Source organism: Phoca vitulina, unplaced genomic scaffold (assembly GCF_004348235.1).
Source record: "Phoca vitulina isolate PV1807 unplaced genomic scaffold, GSC_HSeal_1.0 scaffold5, whole genome shotgun sequence".
Taxonomy (NCBI): domain Eukaryota; kingdom Metazoa; phylum Chordata; class Mammalia; order Carnivora; family Phocidae; genus Phoca; species Phoca vitulina.
In genome coordinates this window covers 29,648,089-29,667,559 of record NW_022589708.1, presented here as the reverse complement: position 1 = coordinate 29,667,559, position 19,471 = coordinate 29,648,089, and the positions used below count along the sequence as shown (strand labels likewise).

At 37.1% G+C, this 19,471-nt stretch overlaps 1 protein-coding gene across 1 annotated transcript in view; it reads left to right on the top strand.

Moving 5' to 3' along the window:
• Nucleotides 1-16,190, top strand: part of SCEL (sciellin) — a 302,364-nt gene extending 286,174 nt beyond the window's left edge. Inside the window, exons 33-38 of the mRNA XM_032402808.1 lie at nucleotides 2,749-2,841; nucleotides 3,533-3,604; nucleotides 5,458-5,529; nucleotides 11,349-11,457; nucleotides 13,697-13,799; nucleotides 15,224-16,190. Coding sequence (XP_032258699.1) covers nucleotides 2,749-2,841; nucleotides 3,533-3,604; nucleotides 5,458-5,529; nucleotides 11,349-11,457; nucleotides 13,697-13,799; nucleotides 15,224-15,240 — 466 coding nt within the window. The 3' untranslated portion in view covers nucleotides 15,241-16,190. The remainder of the gene's footprint in view (nucleotides 1-2,748; nucleotides 2,842-3,532; nucleotides 3,605-5,457; nucleotides 5,530-11,348; nucleotides 11,458-13,696; nucleotides 13,800-15,223) is intronic.
• Nucleotides 16,191-19,471: the final 3,281 nt, after the last annotated feature.

Here is a 19,471-nt window from a genome sequence, read left to right as displayed (position 1 = left end):
ATTAGGAATTCTGTAAGGTCCTATATACAGTGTTTGAGTTTATATTTTGTAGAGTTATTATTTAATTAAGAAACAAAACTATGACCATTAATTGGAAGTTATAATTTAACAATTTGTTTCAATGAAGAATAACTTCTTAACCATAAAACTGTTAAACAACAAACATTGTGAGTTAGAGTTCTCCTTTATGAGGATTATTTAAGGCATTTGAGAGGAATGCTTGGGCAGAGTTCTTTGATTGCACCAGTTCCCAAACTTTACTGTACATCACAACCACCTGCTGACCCAGGGATCATACTTTAAGAACCAGTGCTCTTTTGGGTAAGATGTTGGACTGCCCAACCTCTAAGGTGGTGGTTCTTAACCTTAAATTCCACGTGAGACTCACTGGAGAGGCTTAAAAGAAGCCCAGTGCCCAAGCTGTAATTCAAACTAATTAAACCAGAATATCTGGATGTGGGACCCTGTAGCATTATAAAAAGCACTACAGGTGATTTCACTGCCCAAGTATTTTCTAACTGTTTCTATGGTTCTAAATAATAATAAAAAATAGATCACTTATTGGCATCAAGATAGAATTTCCTGTGTAACATCTATCACCATCTCATGAAGAGCAAACAAAGACTTGGCAATGATCACAGACCCTAGGAAACTAAAGAGACATGATGATTTTGTGGAAGATACACCCTGGTTCTGATTCTGGAACTGAGAAAGGACATCAGTGGAAAAACTGATGAAATACAAATGAAGTCTGTAGTTTAGTTAACAGTATTGTACCAACGTTGATTCTTTAGTTTTGACAAATGTACCATGGTTATGTATGATATCAGTATTAGGAGAGGCTGGGTGAAGGGTAGACACGGCTTGTCCACACTGTCTTTGCAATTTTTCCATATATTTAAAATTACTCCAAAATAAAAGGTCTAAAAGATCTATATATATATATATATATATTTAAGATTTTATTTATTTATTTGAGAGAAAGAGGATGAGAGAGATCACATGAGAGGGGGGAGAGTCAGAGGGCAAAGACGACTCCCTGCTGAGCAGGGAGCCCAATGCGGGACTCGATCCAGGGACTCCAGGATCATGACCTGAGCCGAAGGCAGTCGCTTAACCAACTGAGCCACCCAGGCGCCCTAAAAGATCTATATTTTTTTAATCTGTCATCTTCCAAACCTACTGGTGGAGTAAAATCCATCAAAGAGTTTATTGTTCCACATTTCAAATTTGTTTACTAATATTTGGTTTTTATTCACAATTATAAAAGTTAAATCTTCATGAAGGCATAGTCATTAATCTCATTATAAACACAACTAGGAAATGCTACTCGTATTATCACTCCGTCTGGGCTGCCATAGCAAAATACCACAGACCGAGTGGCTTAAACAACAGAAACTTATTTTCTCACAACTCTGGAGGCTGCCAGTCCAAGATCAAGGTGTTGGCAGGTTTGGCTTCTCCTGGGGCCTTTCTCCTTGGCTTGCAGATGGCCATGTTCTCACTGTGGCCTTGCATGGCCTCTCCTTTGTATTTGCACAAACACATGCAGATCTCTCGTGTCACTTCCTCTTCTTAAAAGGACACAAGTCCTATGGCCCCACCCATGACCTCACTTAACCTTTTTCACCTTCTTATAGGCTCTGTCTGCAAATCACATTGAGGGTTAGGGTTTCAACATATGAATTTTGGGGGGAGACAATTCAGTCCATAACAGTACTATTTGCAAATTATTTCCCTTTTCTATTTGCCAATTTTGCTAACTGGTGATATTTGATTTTATACTGCTGAGGATGGTGCAAGCACATTTCAGACTCACTGACAACCTTTGTTCTTTGAAGCTGTTTATCTGTTAAAATTGGGTTTTTGTATTGTATATGATATGATTTGAATATTTCCAAAAACTGCTAGCTAGGTTTATAATTCCTGGAATGACATATTCTAATAATCACGTTAGAAAATCTGATGTTAATTCTACTTTCTCATTACTTAGTATCATTTTAATGTGGCTGTATGTTTTGTGAAACATCTGTCTTAAAACTAGAAGATGATTTTCTGTATGCCAGAGATAATATGTGAACAAATGTTTTCCTCTTCTCTAAGAGCTATCAGGGAATGGAAGGAACAGCGTGTTTAAAAATGATAAGGCTTGATTAAGATCTAAACTGTCCTCTTGGTTTTCACATCTCTTCTATATCAGAGTTTACTAACCTGGAGGGAGAAATGTGGCTAAAATTTTTACAATTCCTGCGTTAAAATTTTCCTTTGTTCCAGAGGAAAAAGAAAATATGCCTACACTTTTCTAAGCGTAGTGATATTTTTTTTAGTTAGCAGAAATCTAGGTCAGGATTCTGTCATCTTCAAAATATTCCTTTCCATTAAAAACAAGATGGAAACTGTAATTTCCAAAAGCAACCCCTGGATAATTTTCATCAAATTGATAAACTCTCAAGATATATTCTACATTATATATTATTATTATATATTATACATGAGCAGCTTTCTACAGTGGCCCTTTCTACAGTGTAGATAATATGACACATGCCTGTAGATTACTCTTAAAGGTAAGACAGTGGTCGCTGTGGAGAGTGAAACAGTGTATGTATTCTATTTGTGTATCTGCACAGAAACAAGACAAACATAAAGAGGTTCATGCATGTAAAGAATGTCAATTGAACAGAATTTTAATAAAACAAAAAACTTCTAAGTGGCCTTAGAAATGCCAAATATTTGTGTTTGCTTTCCCAGGCTAGATGACCAAGTCGATGGATCCACGGACGCTTTAAACCCCCAGCTCACTAGAACTCCTGCCCATTTGTATGAAGCCAGGAGAAATCTCAGGTACTGGAGCCAATTATAAAACAAATGACAGGACTGTTCTCCTTCTGTTCTTAAAAATCATCTTATATAAACTCTGACCCCTCCTTTGAAATTTCTGATTTTATCCGTGACTATATGTAAACTGCTTCACACAAAGGCATTAACAGCTTAGTCACTGGGAAGTTTTGATACCTGCATAGGAAAGTGTAGATGTGATTTTTCCCTGAAAATTTTACTTTTTTTTTTTTACGAGCCTGTTTGTGACATTGGTGTTGATATTCTTTAGGTAGATTTAAAGGTTTCATTAAATTACATGTTATCATGTTAGTTCATTAAGGTCAACTTTTTGAGATTTATGGGGAAAGTTATGGTTTGGAAATATGAATGAGACACCAGGGAAACAAACAGTAAAATGTATTATACAAATATTCCAAATAATCTTCATGCTCTACAGCAGACATTCTGAGTGACCAATTTTCATAGCAGCATTCTGGAAGTAGGCCAAGACAGTGGAAGCTAAGAACAAAGTAGGAGATATGAAGACATTTTGCAGAAGTGGTTTAATACCCCTTTAACAATTACATTTCAAAAGTTATAATTTAAAAGGAATATATAAGCACTGTTTGTTTGCATTGAATTGGATAATAGCCTTATTGTTTTCATTAGCCTTATAACTAAATTTTAAACATTAAGTAAATGGTTTGAATTTCAGCTTCAATGCTGAAACCAGGCATGCAGGACCGAAGGATACCTTTGTGTATACAAGGACGTATGTGGAGAACAGGTACGGGAAATTTATTTAAAATATTTTGCTACATTTATTGTAATTTTGAAATAATCTGTGTGTAAGAAGAGATGCTATTATTTTGGAGTAAGCTTGGTTTTTTTCAAATAGAAGACCATTTAGGAGTATATTAAGTTCTAGGTATATAATTCTTTATAATGTTTCAAGTAGTTGGCAAATAATCATATACAGTGATTGGATGAACCGAACACTTGAATATAACAAGTGTATACATAATAGGATAACCATTTGTCAGTTCTCACATAATCGTATGTAACTGTATGTTTATAACAAGCTTTATAAAGTTACACAATACAAAATTACACAAAATTACACAAATACTCCTATACTGACTTCAAGTCCCACTTAAATAGTTCTATATACTACTCTGGTTCTGTTATTGTTTGCTTTTATTCTGAAATAAGGGGTATTACCTTTAGTAGATACACTCTGGACCAAATTACAGAGAATTGATATCCCCAAAAATCTGCTGCTTGGAGTGATGGGTGTTGAGGAAAGTGGATGTTGAGGAAAATGTCAAACCACCCATTCCATTTCAGGGAGTACAAAAACAAGAATTAGCCTAACTGTGGGGTAATATACTGATGGGGAATCCAAATGTGATCTCTGTGACATATGTGTTCATCAGAGCCCATTTCAAAGAAGGGAGAGCATCTCTGGAGAGGGGTCCCTGAAAGGACTCTAGGGACATCATTATATGTCAGAAGGTGGACAATTTTCCAAGAAAGTTTTCTCAAAACCACACATCGTTTTCCTTGTAAAATTCAGCTTCAAGTTTGATGTTTCTGCTGAATCTAATTCTCCCTAAACTGTATGCTGATGTTGCAGTACAGCGTAGAGATCCTGGCATCAGATCTGGGATTGAATCTATGTCGTTTGCTAACCATGTGGTCTTGGCAAAAGCAACTTAATTTGTTCACATCTCAGTTTCCTCATCAATAAAATGGGAGTAATAATATATTTATCCTGCACAAATGTGTACATACTCTTACTTAGCATTATGGGTTACATATTCCAAATAGATTCTGACAACGGTCTGCCTGTGGGTAGTTTGGAGGGAGAGAGAGATTTCCTATTTAAAAATCCCAGGTGAAGGTTGTGGAATTACCACTCACTGTATGAAATAATAGGAATGTATTGCTTCCAGCCTTAATATATTCCCAGGTAGCATAAGTCTTGGGAAGCAATTATGAGCTGCTAGCTGGTTAGTGCATTGCAGATTTCATTTGTCTCTGGGAAAGACTGACATTTACAAACCGGAGCAGTCTGAGAAATGGAACAAAGAGGACTTAAAATTACTTTTTTTTTTTTTTTTTTGCTTTCATTCTGGACTATTTTTTCTTGGATGTTTTCAAATAAAAATAAACATTTCTACAGCTTTCTCTAAAAGTTCAAGAGTCTCTGCTTCTCTACCTGAATGGTGATTTTTGTATGTGCTTACACTGGCTCATGCTTTGCCTATTTCCTTTTCTCTGTTAGATTACATGTGGCTTTCTTTTAGTAAATGAATGAGGGAGGGGCAAGTATAAATTTCATGAGAAATGGTAACTTCTTTTCCTGTTCATACTTGTTCCTGTGCTCCTCGCCCTATTCTCTATTTACTTCAGTAGATATGTCAACTTATGTCACCTTGGAGGTGGCTTGTGCATTAGCTCTTCTCTATATTAAAAAAAAAAAAAAAAGACGTTAGTACATGATGTTTGTAACATCACAGAGAAGAATAATAAGGCTGCATGAAGAGCCGTGTGTGCTTTGTCACCTGCATACGGGTGTGTACAACAAGACTAGGGAAATAGTCCAATTCTCACACATCCATATACGTTTGTTTCTAGTAAATCACTGAAGGATGGATATCAGAATATCTCTGGAAAATACATACAAACTGTTTATTCGACTTCAGATAGGTAAGTATGTCTATATTTCCACACCTAAAAGTATATATACACACATACTTACATGCACATATGTACACTTATATATACATATGTGTGTATATATACTTCCATTATAATATATATTTTATGTATTTTAGTGTATATGTATATATGCATATATATACTTTCACATATAATATATATTTTATATCCACATCTGATATATTTTTATTATATATATAACATTGAAATATGTGATTCTTGTTGTCCATTGTACTTAGAGACGGCGTCCTGATGGTGATTGTTATATATGTGTACAAATGGAACAACGTACAACAACCTCTGCATCCAGGAATTAATTCTTTGGCTTCCTGTGTGTTGCTGCTCTCTGATTTTGATGTACTTGATGTACTTCATTCCAGTAGAGTTTTGCATGCTTTCCAGCTATCTCCCAGACCAGCCCCTCTGCTGTTGCTGATTCCCAGGAGTCCCTGTTAATGCCACATTTTTAGTGTCTAGGCTCCATTGCGTCACTTGACTGTGCCCTCAACCCTCCCTCCTTGTGGTTTTCCAGAGCCAGCTTACCTTACAAACAGCTGCGTGGGTATGCTGCTAGGATGCACGCTGGGCCCACACTCACTTCTCAAGACAGGGGTTATAATGCATATCAAGTTAGTTCTGGGAAATGGACACCAGGCTTTTGCTGTTGGTGATCCTTTTTTACCATTTAATGTTCAGTGAGGCACATAGGTGATGCTCATGAGAATATAGCCTGCAGATTTCCAGTGGACAAAATGAAAATAATTAGCATTTCAACCCAACCACTGGAAACAAGCTGTAATGCAAAGGTACAACGTTTTATGGATGGTGTTTCTTTATAGCAGAGGCGGGACGTATGACTTACTGAGGGTGAGGGCATATCTTATTTTTATGCACAGCCTCAGCTTGTAATGCAGTGTTTGGCAACTAACAGGTACTCAGTAAATGTTTTCAGAAAAAATAAACTAATGCTCTGTTTGCTAAGAAAAACACGGATGGGCCAGGCATCAAAATTATATACTCTTTCTGTCAATTTTATAAGATCTTGTAGTACCAGGGATCTTCCGAGTATCTTGCCTTTAAGTCACACTTCCTTGAGGGATAAAGTCATCTGTGCAAGCATTAAAGCTACAAATACTGTCTAGATAACTAAAAACAAACTAACAAATAAAAAACAGAGCTTTTTTTCATAATGCTTTGAAAAAGGTCTTTGATTAACAGTATGATCTTAGTAAGGACAACACCAACATCAGAGCTGTCCCTGGGCTCATGTTGTTACTGTTAACTTAAGGAAGGAAAACATTCTTCACAGAAGTATTGCTCTTAATATGAAGAATTTCAGTTCTGTTACTCAAGTGGTCCTTGAAATTTTTCTTAGTCATCAGAGCAAAAGTCAATTCTCTGTAAGACCAGTCAAGCAACTTTTTTTTGTTGATTATTGTGTAAAATTAACTAAATTCCCAGAGTTCTTATCTAAGCATTTCAATCCCATTTAAAGTGGCTTCACACTTTACAGGATAAAGACTAATTGCTTTGCACAATTATTTATGGGCCTTTAAAACCTGCTCCTGCTGAATATTGACTGGTGTTTAATCACTCCAGGTACTCTCTTGGGTACATCCTGTTCACTCTGCATGGAATTCCTCTCCCCTGCCCCTCTGCACCTCACCGAGCTCACCTTGAAAGCCCCTCTGTCTTCAAGCTTTAACTCATGTGGCACTTTTTCCAACAAGGCCTCCCTGACTCCACGCCGGGGAAGAGTTGCTTCGTTGGCCATGCTCTCCTAATTCTCTCCATGTATCCGTAATATGCTGTGATCATCGAATCATACACTTGGCTGCCCTCATGGAAGGAAGGAGACCGTCTCACTCTTCTTTATATTCCCAGCTCTTCCCTCAGTGCCTCTACAATGGAAGCAGAATAGAGAGTGCCTGTTTTCTACTCTTGAAGCGCTTACAGTCTTACATGGGAAATTTAAGTGTGTGTGCACACATGCATGTATATATATGAATTATGCATAGGAAAGTATTTGCCAGGAATATGTAAGGAAGTACCTTTAGAGTTAATTGAAAGAGGAAAATATTTATTGATATATATATAAGGACTTGGAAGAGGGTGTTAGAATGACTGAAAGTATAAAACCAGACAAGTTTCATCTGCTTGAATCTCATCTACCTCCTCCTTCCATTGTTTTTCTCTCCTCTCTGCTTCTAGTCCTGGGCTTGATCCTAGGATCAAGGCTCCCAGGCACGACTAGTTCACTTTCCCATAGGGAGCCCAATAGTCTTCATGGGCAGGCCTAGGGTAGCCCAGGGACTCTGGGTCCACACTGCCTCACTCAAATCCTGCCCCTGCCACTCAGTTGTCTGCATGACCTAGCAAATTTCTTACCCTTCTAAGCCTCAGTTTCTTCTTCTGTAAAATGATGTAAAAATAGTCGTACCTGCTTCTCAGACATGTTGTGAAAAATAAATGAGTTTATATGAGCCACATGCGTGGAAAGCACACTGCCTGTATAAAGTATATTAGCACTATATAAGCATTGGCTATTTTTTTTTTTTTAAAGATTTTATTTATTTATTTGACAGAGAGAGAGACACAGCGAGAGAGGGAACACAAGCAGGGGAGTGGGAGAGGGAGAAGCAGGCTTCCCACGGAGCAGGGAGCCCGATGCGGGGCTCGATCCCAGGACCTGGAATCATGACCTGAGCCGAAGGCAGATGCTTAACGACTGAGCCACCCAGGCGCCTCAGCATTGGATATTTTTATTTTTTTATTTTTTTTATTGTTATGTTAATCCCCATACATTACATCATTAGTTTTAGATATAGTGTTCCATGATTCATTGTTTGTGCATAACACCCAGTGCTCCATGCAGAACGTGCCCTCCTCAATACCCATCACCAGGCTAACCCATCCTCCCAACCCCCTCCCCTCTAGAACCCTCAGTTTGTTTTTCAGAGTCCATTGTCTCTCATGGTTCTTCTCCCCCTCCGATTTCCCCCCCTTCATTCTTCCCCTCCTGCTACATTCTTCTTCTTCTTTTTTTCTTTCTTAACATATATTGCATTATTTGTTTCAGAGGTACAGATCTGAGATTCAACAGTCTTGCACAATTCACAGCGCTTACCAGAACACATACCCTCCCCAGTGTCCATCACCCAGTCACCCCGTCCCTCCCACCCCACCCCCCACTCCAGCAACCCCCAGTTTGTTTCCTGAGATTAAGAATTCCTCATATCAGTGAGGTCATATGATACATGTCTTTCTCTGTTTGACTTATTTCGCTCAGCATAATACCCTCCAGTTCCATCCACGTCGTTGCAAATGGCAAGATCTTATTCTTTTTGATGGCTGCATAATATTCCATTGTATATATATACCACATCTTCTTTATCCATTCATCTGTTGATGGACATCTTGGCTCTTTCCACAGTTTGGCTATTGTGGACATTGCTGCTATAAACATCGGGGTGCACGTAGCCTTTCGGGTCCCTACTTTTGTATCTTTGGGGTAAATACCCAGTAGTGCAATTGCTGGATCATATGGTAGCTCTATTTTCAACTTTTTGAGGAACCTCCATACTGTTTTCCAGAGTGGCTGCACCAGCTTGCATTCCCACCAACAGTGTAGGAGGGTTCCCCTTTCTCCGCATCCCCGCCAACATCTGTCATTTCCTGACTTGTTAATTTTAGCCATTCTGACTGGTGTGAGGTGGTATCTCATTGAGGTTTTGATTTGGATTTCCCTGATGCCGAGCGATATTGAACACTTTTTCATGTGTCTGTTGGCCATTTGGATGTCTTCTTTGGAAAAATGTCTGTTCATGTCTTCTGCCCATTTCTTGATTGGATTCTTTGTTCTTTGGGTGTTGAGTTTGATGAGTTCTTTATAGATTTTGGATACTAGCCCTTTATCTGATATGTCATTTGCAAATATCTTCTCCCATTCTGTCAGTTGTCTTTTGGTTTTGTTGACTGTTTCCTTTGCTTTGCAAAAGCTTTTTATCTTGATGAAGTCCCAATAGTTCATTTTTGCCCTTGCTTCCCTTGCCTTTGGCGATGTTTCTAGGAAGAAGTTGCTGCGGCTGAGGTCGAAGAGGTTGCTGCCTGTGTTCTCCTTTAGGATTTTGATGGACTCCTGTCTCACATTGAGGTCTTTCAACCATTTGGAGTCTATTTTTGTGTGTGGTGTAAGGAAATGGTCCAGTTTCATTCTTCTGCATGTGGCTGTCCAATTTTCCCAACACCATTTGTTGAAGAGACTGTCTTTTTTCCATTGGACATTCTTTCCTGCTTTGTCAAAGATTAGTTGACCATATAGTTGAGGGTCCATTTCTGGGCTCTCTATTCTGTTCCATTGATCTATGTGCCTGTTTTTGTGCCAGTACCATACTGTCTTGATGATGACAGCTTTGTAGTAGAGCTGGAAGTCTGGAATTGTGATGCCGCCAGCTTTGCTTTTCTTTTTCAACATTCCTCTGGCTATGCGGGGTCTTTTCTGGTTCCATACAAATTTTAGGATTATTTGTTCCATTTCTTTGAAGAAAGTAGATGGTATTTTGATGGGGATTGCATTGAATGTGTAGATTGCTCTAGGTAGGATTGACATCTTCACAATATTTGTTCTTCCAATCCATGAGCATGGAACATTTTTCCATTTCTTTGTGTCTTCCTCAATTTCTTTCATGAGTATTTTCAGCATTGGATATTTTTAAAAAATATTTATTTATTTTAGAGAGAGCATGCACGAGAGGGGGAGGGGTGAAGGGGAGGGGGAGGGGTGAAGGGGAGGGACAGAGGGAGTCAGGCAGACTCCACGCTGAGAATGGAGCCCGATGTGGAGCTCAATCTCATGACCCTGAGATCGTGGAATGAGCCAACACCAAGACTCAGATGTTTAACCTCCCGAGCCACCCAGGCGCCCCAGTATTGGGTATTTTTCTTTTACCACCCCATTGTGTGCCCTGCTGTGGAAATTTCAGGCCTGCTGCTCACACCCTGAAACTACTAAAACTTTGCAAGGTGCTACTTAAGACAGTTCTAATACCTTCCCAAAGGAAAAGAATCACAGAGCTGTTGGCCGTTCATGGGGTGATGGTGTGACTTTTTGGACTTGCTGATCATATCTGTGGTTCATTTGTTATTGAACATTATTTTTCCAAAATAAAAAACAAAACTCTCTTTTCTTCATCAAATTTGTGGAGGGGTTCTATCTTGTTGGAGAACATAAATTTTGTCATGAAAGCTAGCCCTGTAATTCTGAGTCTTAAAAGACACCAAGAGATTATACGCAGTTATAGGGGAGCATTCTGGGGACTCTAGACCCTAGAGTCTGGGGTACCACGGACCCATCATTTGTGAACTTACCAAAACACTTTTGAGTGGATTTGTATTTTTGTCCTATTGAATGTTTTGAGAGCTAAAATTTTATATTAATCTACAGTATAATTTTTCTATGATATATGCAAATTAATAATTCAAAACCCTCTTCTAGCTTCAAGGGGTACTCATGACCTAGTTCAATTAGGAAACTGTGAACATCTTTGCCCTGCCCAGATGCACCCTTGATTGCTAATGAATTAATAATTTGAGACTTTCCTTCATGTTAATTCTTTGTTATTATTTTGAGGTAACTAGAAGAATCAATTCTATTAATAGAATAAGTAAGTCCCAAACTTTCCTTGATTTTCATACAATTTCCTAAGGTATCAACAAAATTAACATGTCATTTCCACATGACTTTATGGGGAATACATCCGTCACTTGCATGATGACAAATTTATTTGTAATTGCTTACATCCCTATAGGTCTGTCATTGAAAGAGATATGTGTACTTATTGCCGGAAACCTTTGGGCACAGAAACAAAAATGATTTTAGATGAATTACAAATATGCTGCCATTCCACTTGCTTCAAGGTAAGGATATGTATATTGCAGTTAATGAAATATAGACCTGCATAATGATGACTAGAATAAAAATAATTATTTAATGAAATACATGAGATGAAGTTAAAGCCTTCAGAAATAATCTAATCCACATTAATAATATACTACTTAAATATTTCTCAGAGTTCAGCCTGAACCTCAAAGGTTTATAATTACTATCTTGGCTTTGGGCTTAGAGTTGATTACTGACACATTTATTACTCTTACCCTAGAGATTTAAATCTGTAAAAATATAAATACTTGTTCTCTTTATAAAAGTTTTTGTAACATTTTAATGAATCATGCATTGCATAAAAAAATCATGAAATCCAAAAAGAAAAAGAAATTGTTGAGAAGAAAGCTAGCAACTTTTTACATGAGGTGTGAAATCAGGACTGATAGGCTTTAACAATAGTTGAAAGTCAGTCTGCTTTTGAGAACATGATTAGTTATAACTAACTGTGGCTGTAGTATAATAAAAATAAAGCTTACGTAGTAGAATGCTTCGGTTTGTGGTCATACGCCATTTCTCTTACTTCTCACAGTAATATTGAATAGGTTAACATGACAGTTGTTGGTGTAACTCGTTGAGCACTGAACTGGGAATCTGAAGGCCTGAGTACGAGTTCTAACTTCCACTAACTGTGGCTCATTTTGGACCAGTTAGCTTGGCTTCAGTTTCCTTCTCTATAAAATGAGGTAGCTGACTAGACTAGTGGTTCTCAACTCTGGCTGTACATTATAATCATCTGGGAGCAATTAGGAGAAAAATAGAATGCTTGGGACCGGCCCTGATTAAATAAAAAAATCTCAAAGATGATTCCTGGGCATTGGTATTTTTAAAAGCTCCTTAGATAAGCTCTAAGGGCAACCAATTTAAGAATCATTTGCTTAAATCCAAGGGTCCTTTCTGTGCTGACATTCTGTGGTTGATATAAATTACCTAATGCAGTCAAATACATGTAATACTTTGACAACTGATTGCTTCTCCTTCAATTGGCTTCAGACAGTGACACATAGCAATCAGATATATAATGCCTCGTTTTGAGAAAAAAATCCAATTTTAGGCCATAATTTATAGAATTCCATATAAAATAAATGTGAAAATTGCACAATTACTTATAAGAAAACGAAATTTCCTTTTAATTATGAAAATTTACTCAATAAAACAAAAGTTAGTCCATAGCTCTTTATTTAAAGTTATTATGCAGAAAACTTTTTTTTTTTAAAGGTTTTATTTATTTGACAGAGAGAAAGACAGCCAGAGAGGGAACACAAGCAGGGGGAGTGGGAGAGGGAGAAGCAGGCTTCCCGCGGAGCAGGGAGCCTGATGCGGGGCTCGATCCCAGGACCCTGGGATCATGACCTGAGTTGAAGGCAGACGCTTAACGACTGAGCCACCCAGGCACCCCAGAAAACTTTTTAAAATAAGATAATTCTCCCAATTATTTCTTTTGGTAAATAACAATAATTTCCATTTATTATATTTTGGATGATTTATTTCCATTTTCGATTTAATTATAAAATACTACTGAGGATAAAAATGTCCCCACAGTCCTCAGAAAAGATGTATTACTCTTATAGTCATGATAATAGAGAACCACCTGGACTTGTTTAAATGTACTGAATTGATCAGTGACAATTTGCTTCAATGAACTCACCTCTGAAAGCCATCCAATCAGTGACAGCCTCATGCTTGAAAGTCAGCCATTCGGCAGTGAACTTGTTTCCAAAGAACACAGGTCAACCCTTTTCTGCCTCCATAACAAACACAACACAAAACAAACTGTTCCCTAAAGCCTATGTAATAGCAGAGGTCTGTTTTGTCCAGTCAGACTGTAATTGGACAACATAACTCCCCCTTAGCAAGCAAACAAATATGCGTTGTGTTTTTGTTTGCGATATCGAGTAGTGATCTTATCCTTGGCATAACCAATTTTTGAAAATTTATATCTACTCTATTGTGAGTTAAGTAGAAGCTTCAGTGCTATATATGCCCTGAAATGCACATTTTCAGAGTAGAGAGATGTTGTGAGAATTTATTTGAAAAGTTCAACATTAGGGTCCTGGACAAGTACATTCTCGCTTTCCCTGTGGGTTCTCTTTCACCTGAGTGTTGCTATGTAGGATGGTACTGAATGAATCGAAAGGCCTTTTCTATCCTGTTACACTAAGAATCTAGACTTCATATATAATGTGTATAAACTTCATATATTGTTTTTTTCTTTAGTGTGAAATATGCAAGCGGCCTTTGGAAAACCTACAGGCAGGTGACAGTATTTGGATTTATAGACAGACAATACACTGTGAACCTTGCTACTCTAAAGTAATGGGTAAGTGTTAAGCTCTTTAAGAAATGATCACTTTTACTAATATTAATGAGCACTTAATATTGTTGAAATGAAGGATTTCAATAAAGTTAAAAATATTTTATTAATTACATTTAGTTAAGAATTCAGCTGAAGGTAGTTATACTATCATAGTATTTTAAAGTATAAAATCAGTCAACATATATGATTGTCTCCTGATATCAGGCCAGGCATAATACAACTAAGTAAAGAGGTCACTTATTTTGGAAAGTTTTTTATTTTTTCTAAACAAAAATAAAGATCTTCTTTGCTCAAATAATTGTTTGAAGTCCATTTCTGTGAATGACCTTTTATATTTGCACTGAAGTATACTTTTGTATCTAATTTGGTTACTACGCTAAATGCTTTTCAATGTTATCTTTAAATGGAAAGTTTAGAGCTAGTTCTATATAATTCTATATTAAGTATAGCATCTAAGTATTTTTTTATGAGTTCTTAATTGACATAAATGATATGAGGAGAAAACACTAAGGACTTGCATTTTTAACTCATTTTCTTTAAGCAGTGTAAAAACTTTAAAAGTTGATCTAAAAGTTATGCACAAAGTACACTAAGTTAGCAAAATAAAATCCTATGAAACTTGATTAGTTTTTAATAGCCAGTATCAGGATTTTATTTTTAATTTAATGATACGTAGATAGAATAACCGAGATGATATTGGATAGCAGGTCAACAGTACTATGTGAGGGCAAGTTCCCTGATGTCTTACTGGCGCGGCAAATAAAAGAGGAGCATGTGCAGTTCTTACATGGGATCCAAAATATGGAATTTAATGACAAATGTGTGACATTAATGAGGTACTGGGAGGCTGCATCTGGAAAATGCTCTTTGAGAAATACGCAGAAACTTACGTTCCATCAGGCTTCAGTATCAATTACAAGAACAAACCTAATTATATTCATACTTGGCTTTCTATTTTCTGCTTTCCCCAGCCAGTTCCCATATTCCATTTTCTTCCTAATTTAGCAGCCTTATTATGATCCAGTATTATATCAAAGGCCTTGGTGTGCATGGTGGCATCCTCAAACTTTCAGTCTTCTAGAAATCCATGAAACAGCTTAGGAGATATGATTACCAAAAGACTCAGAAATCTTTGTGTCTTCCTCCCTGTCTAGGTGCACTCCATATGCATTGCATATTTTATAGTACATATTGGTTGGCAAGACTCGACTCTCAGGCATCTCATAAGTACAAGTACCAGGCATTGGTAACTTTGTGTTTATGGCGTCTGACCCAAAGCCATAGTGATGAATGCAGTAGAAAGAAAAAGTAAAATGCTTCACCCACCACTACCCCGTCGATGAATAGTTATTTAAAATTGTTTAATTACAGGCTTATGTTTGTACTGAAGTTGTATTTCTAACTATTATTTTCTTTAAAATTTTCAGCAAAGTGGATTCAATAATTCTGGCACATGGAAATCAAGAGAAAAGTATTCACTAGGAAGTTAAATTTTATTTTAAGAATATGTCATCTAAAAAAGCTTTTACACTGAAGATTGACCCTTGTATACAACTAACAATTCTGCTATTGCATAAATAATCTAATTGCCTTCAATAAGGTCATATACATAAAGGAAGCCATCTGGTATCTGGCTAGATTTAGCCATGAAAAATTCAAGTGGTTCCAGTTACCAATGTCGAAGGGATGATGCTTCTGATGGCAGTGAGCTGTGTCAACCCTAACTAGGTCCATCTCTGCTCCGTAAGTGGGCTGCACATTGTGGTTGCCGTTATAGACAAGTTTCCTTTTCTCCCATCTTTGTTTCCCTAAGGATTGGTATTTACAGATACTATTGACATCCTGACAAACTGTCAAAAAAGCAAGATATATTTCTTTTATGCTCAAAAGAATTGTTGATAGAAATTTTTTTATGAAGTTTGGCAGAAGGATGTTTCATATAAAGTTGTATGAACCTCAGAGGATCACTTGACCCTTCCATACAAAATGATTGGTCCCTTTCTGCTCCCCAGATTTTCTGATTCTAAAGCAAGTGTTGTTTTCTCTTTAAAAGCATATTTGAATATGTGTTTGTTAAGCATATTGAACTAAATAGTACATCTAACCAATTTAATGTTATCCTTCAGTTTGCCACAGATATAATTTTTATAGAATGTTTTAAAAACAGAAACATGGATTTATGGGTAATGGATAAAATTATACATGATGTGTATAGTTTACATATTATAAGTTGTTAGATTTTCTTTGCATGCATTTCAAAATCCAAGTATATGAATAATCTCTGAGAAATAATGGTTGTGGATTACAAAGACATGTTCTTTTGCTTGTCGCATCTATTCATATTACATAGCACTTTACAGTTGCAGACAGCTTATAAATAAAAATAAAATGAACTACCAGTTACACAGAACCTTTTTGTGGAGTGTCTATAAATATCATTCACTGATATTGATGTTGTCAATTACAGAGATCATAATTTTGTATATTCTATGCCATGCCATGCTGGTTAATGTAATTCTTTAACTACTTTAGCTATAGCTTTTATTTTATTATTATTTTTTTGAGAGAGAAGAGTAGTGGGGGAGGGGCAGGGGGAGAGAGAGAATCCCAAGCAGGTTCCACGGCCAGTGCAGATCCCGACACAGAGCTCCATCTCAAGACTCTGAGACCATGACCTGAGCCAAAATCAAGAATGGGTTGTTTAACTGACTGAGCCACCCAGGCACCGTATAGCTTTTATTTTTAAAGAGCTTTTTCTTGAGGAATTGAAAATTCAATAATCATATATGAGGAACAAGTATTATTGTGAGAAATTGAATATAAACTATTTTATATGCACATAGCAACTGCTTTCTCAAAGGAAGGTGTACAGAATATTGAAGAGAGGGCGGAATTTTAGGGAAGCTTAAGGTAGTTGTGAAAAACTGACATCAACTAGGGAGATTAAATGATCATCGTGTATTTTCCAAATGTTGATAACTTTAAAGAATTATTCTTCTGTGTAATGATTTCAAGAATCTGTTCCTTTTAGAGACTGGTCTGCAAAGCGTTAAGTACAAAACGCTTATCAAAATACAGCAATGTATAATTGTTGTCCTATGGAGGGGAAGCCAGAAAAAACAATTAATAATAATTGGATATTCATTAATTCATGCCTGATGAGAAGCAGTGGTAATTGAGCCATATGTTTTATTGTTATTTTATTACATGCTAACAGAGTGGATCAAAAGAAAGAATTTTCTTAGGGTTGGAATTTGTGGCAGAAAAGGACTGATGGAAGAGTATCCCTCCCTTTTATATGAAGTGTATTAACATCTCAATGCGTTTGTAGTAATTAAAAATCATTTGAATATCATTTTAGAAGCATTCTACTTTTTAATGCTTCATTTAAAAAAATTTAAAAGGAACATATTTCTCACTTTTCTGTAGCTGTTTAATGGACCCTTTCTTCTATAATAATGTATTAAATTAAACCAAAAGCTGTTGTAAAAATGGAATAAATAGAGAGTGGGAAAGCAGGGCTTCCAATTCACTAAGACCACTTCATTATGTCTGGGTTTATTTGTACCATCAGAATACAGATTTCTAAGACAATTTGGAAGATCACATTTTTTTTTTTTTTTTTTTGCAGCCAATTAATTATGTTATTACTGGCATACTTTTCCTGGGCACAATCGCCTAAATCTCAGAATACCAGGTCCTGAATTCTATTGCTAATTAAGAAATACCTCTAAAAAGAATGGCTGCAACATGACAATATCCTTCTAAAAAAGCAAAATGGAAGAAATACAATCATCTCAGAAATCTGATTTGTTAAGATAGTATTCTTTCTTTTAATAAGGCTAAGAAATAAAAATGTAGTCAAGAAGTGATTTGTACACCCTAATTGACTGCACACACTCCTGTCCTTAGATAAGGGTGCCGAGATATGGTCCAACGCTCAGTCACTGCGGTCTCTGACTTGTTTACTACCATAGAAAATCATGAGTGTTTGGAATGTTTTCCCATTCAGCTTGATTCAGAGCTCTACCAAAACAAGCGACTGTGTGGTCTACATTATGGCAAACTAACAATGCCGATGTTGGTTTTTATTTTTGTGTGTGTGTCCTACTGAATTTACTGGTTATTTTGTAACAAAGTAAATAAGCTGGTATTAGAGTTCCACCTATTCTTAAGTACTCAGCATTCCCCAGGGGCCCCCATAAATATCTCTGTTAACTTGGGGCATGCCCTTTCCCCTGTGGGCCTAGTCACTACTTAAAATGTGAGATTTAGGGGTGCCTGGCTGGCCGAGTCAGTGGATCATGTGATTCTTGATCTTGGGTTTGTGAGTTCAAGCCCTACATTGGAGATAGAGTTTACCTAATAAAAAAAATGTTTTTTAATAAAAATAAAATGTGAAATTTAGAACGCTTACAACATGTACCCACCAGCTCCAACATTGCACGGATCTGTGAATCTATTCCTGATGCTTACCCCATTCTGAGATGATCTCTTTCTTTAGATGCCTAGGGGTTGTTGAATGTTTTATGTTTTTATTTTTTCTTTTTGCCTTTTGACCTTCTACACACATATGTCCCACCCCCACCCCAACCCTTGCCTATGATAACCACCAATCTGTTCTCCGTATCTATGAACTTGTTTTTGTGGTTGGTGGTGGTGGTTTTGGGTGTTTTTTGTTAGGTTTTTTTTTTTTTTTTTTTAGATTTTATTTATTTATTTGAGAGAGAGAGAAGGCAGGTGAGAGGAAGAGGGAGAGAGAATCTGAAGCAGATTCCTCACTGAACACAGAGCCAATGTGGGGCTCGATTCCACAACCTTGAGATCATGACCTGAGCCAAAACCAAGGTTTGGACACTTAAGAGATTGAGCCACCCAGGCACTCCTTGTTTTTGTTTTTTTAAGACTCCATATATAAAAGAGATCATACTGTGTTGTTCTCTATCTGACTTACTACACTTAGCATGGACCTTAAGGTTCATCTGTGTTGTTGCAAATCACATTTTCGTTTTCTTTGAATAAACACCAAGAAGTGGAATTGCTGGATTATAGAGTAGTTCTATTTTTACTTATTTATTTGTTTGTTTGTTCATTTGTTTACTATTTTAGAGAGAGGGAGTGTGAGTAGGGGAGGGGCAAAGGGAGAGGGAGAGAGAATCTCAAGCAGACTCTCCACTGAGCACAGAGGCTGATGCAGGGCTCGATCTTATGACCCTGAGATCATGACCTGAGCTGAAACCAAGAGTCAGATGCTTAACTGACTGAGCCACCCAGGTGCCCCTACAGGGTAGTTTTATTTTAATTTTTTTAGAAGATTTTATTTATTTATTTGAGAGAGAGAGAGAGAGAGCAAGCAGTGGGGGAGAGATAGAGGGAGAGGGAGAAAGAAACTCAAGCAGACTCCATGCTGAGTGTGGAGCCTGCCACAGGGTTTGATCTCATTGCTGAGATCACAACCTGAGCTGAAACCAAGAGTTGGACACTTAACCAACTGCACCATTCAGGGGCTCCTATTTTTAATTTTTTGAGGAGCCTCCATACTGTTTTCCACAGTGGCTACCCCAATTTACATTCCCACCAACAGGGGTGGTGTTTTCTCCACAGCCTCACCAATACTCGTTATTTCTTTTCTTCTTGATAATAGTCATTCTACCAGGTGTGAGGTGATATCTCAT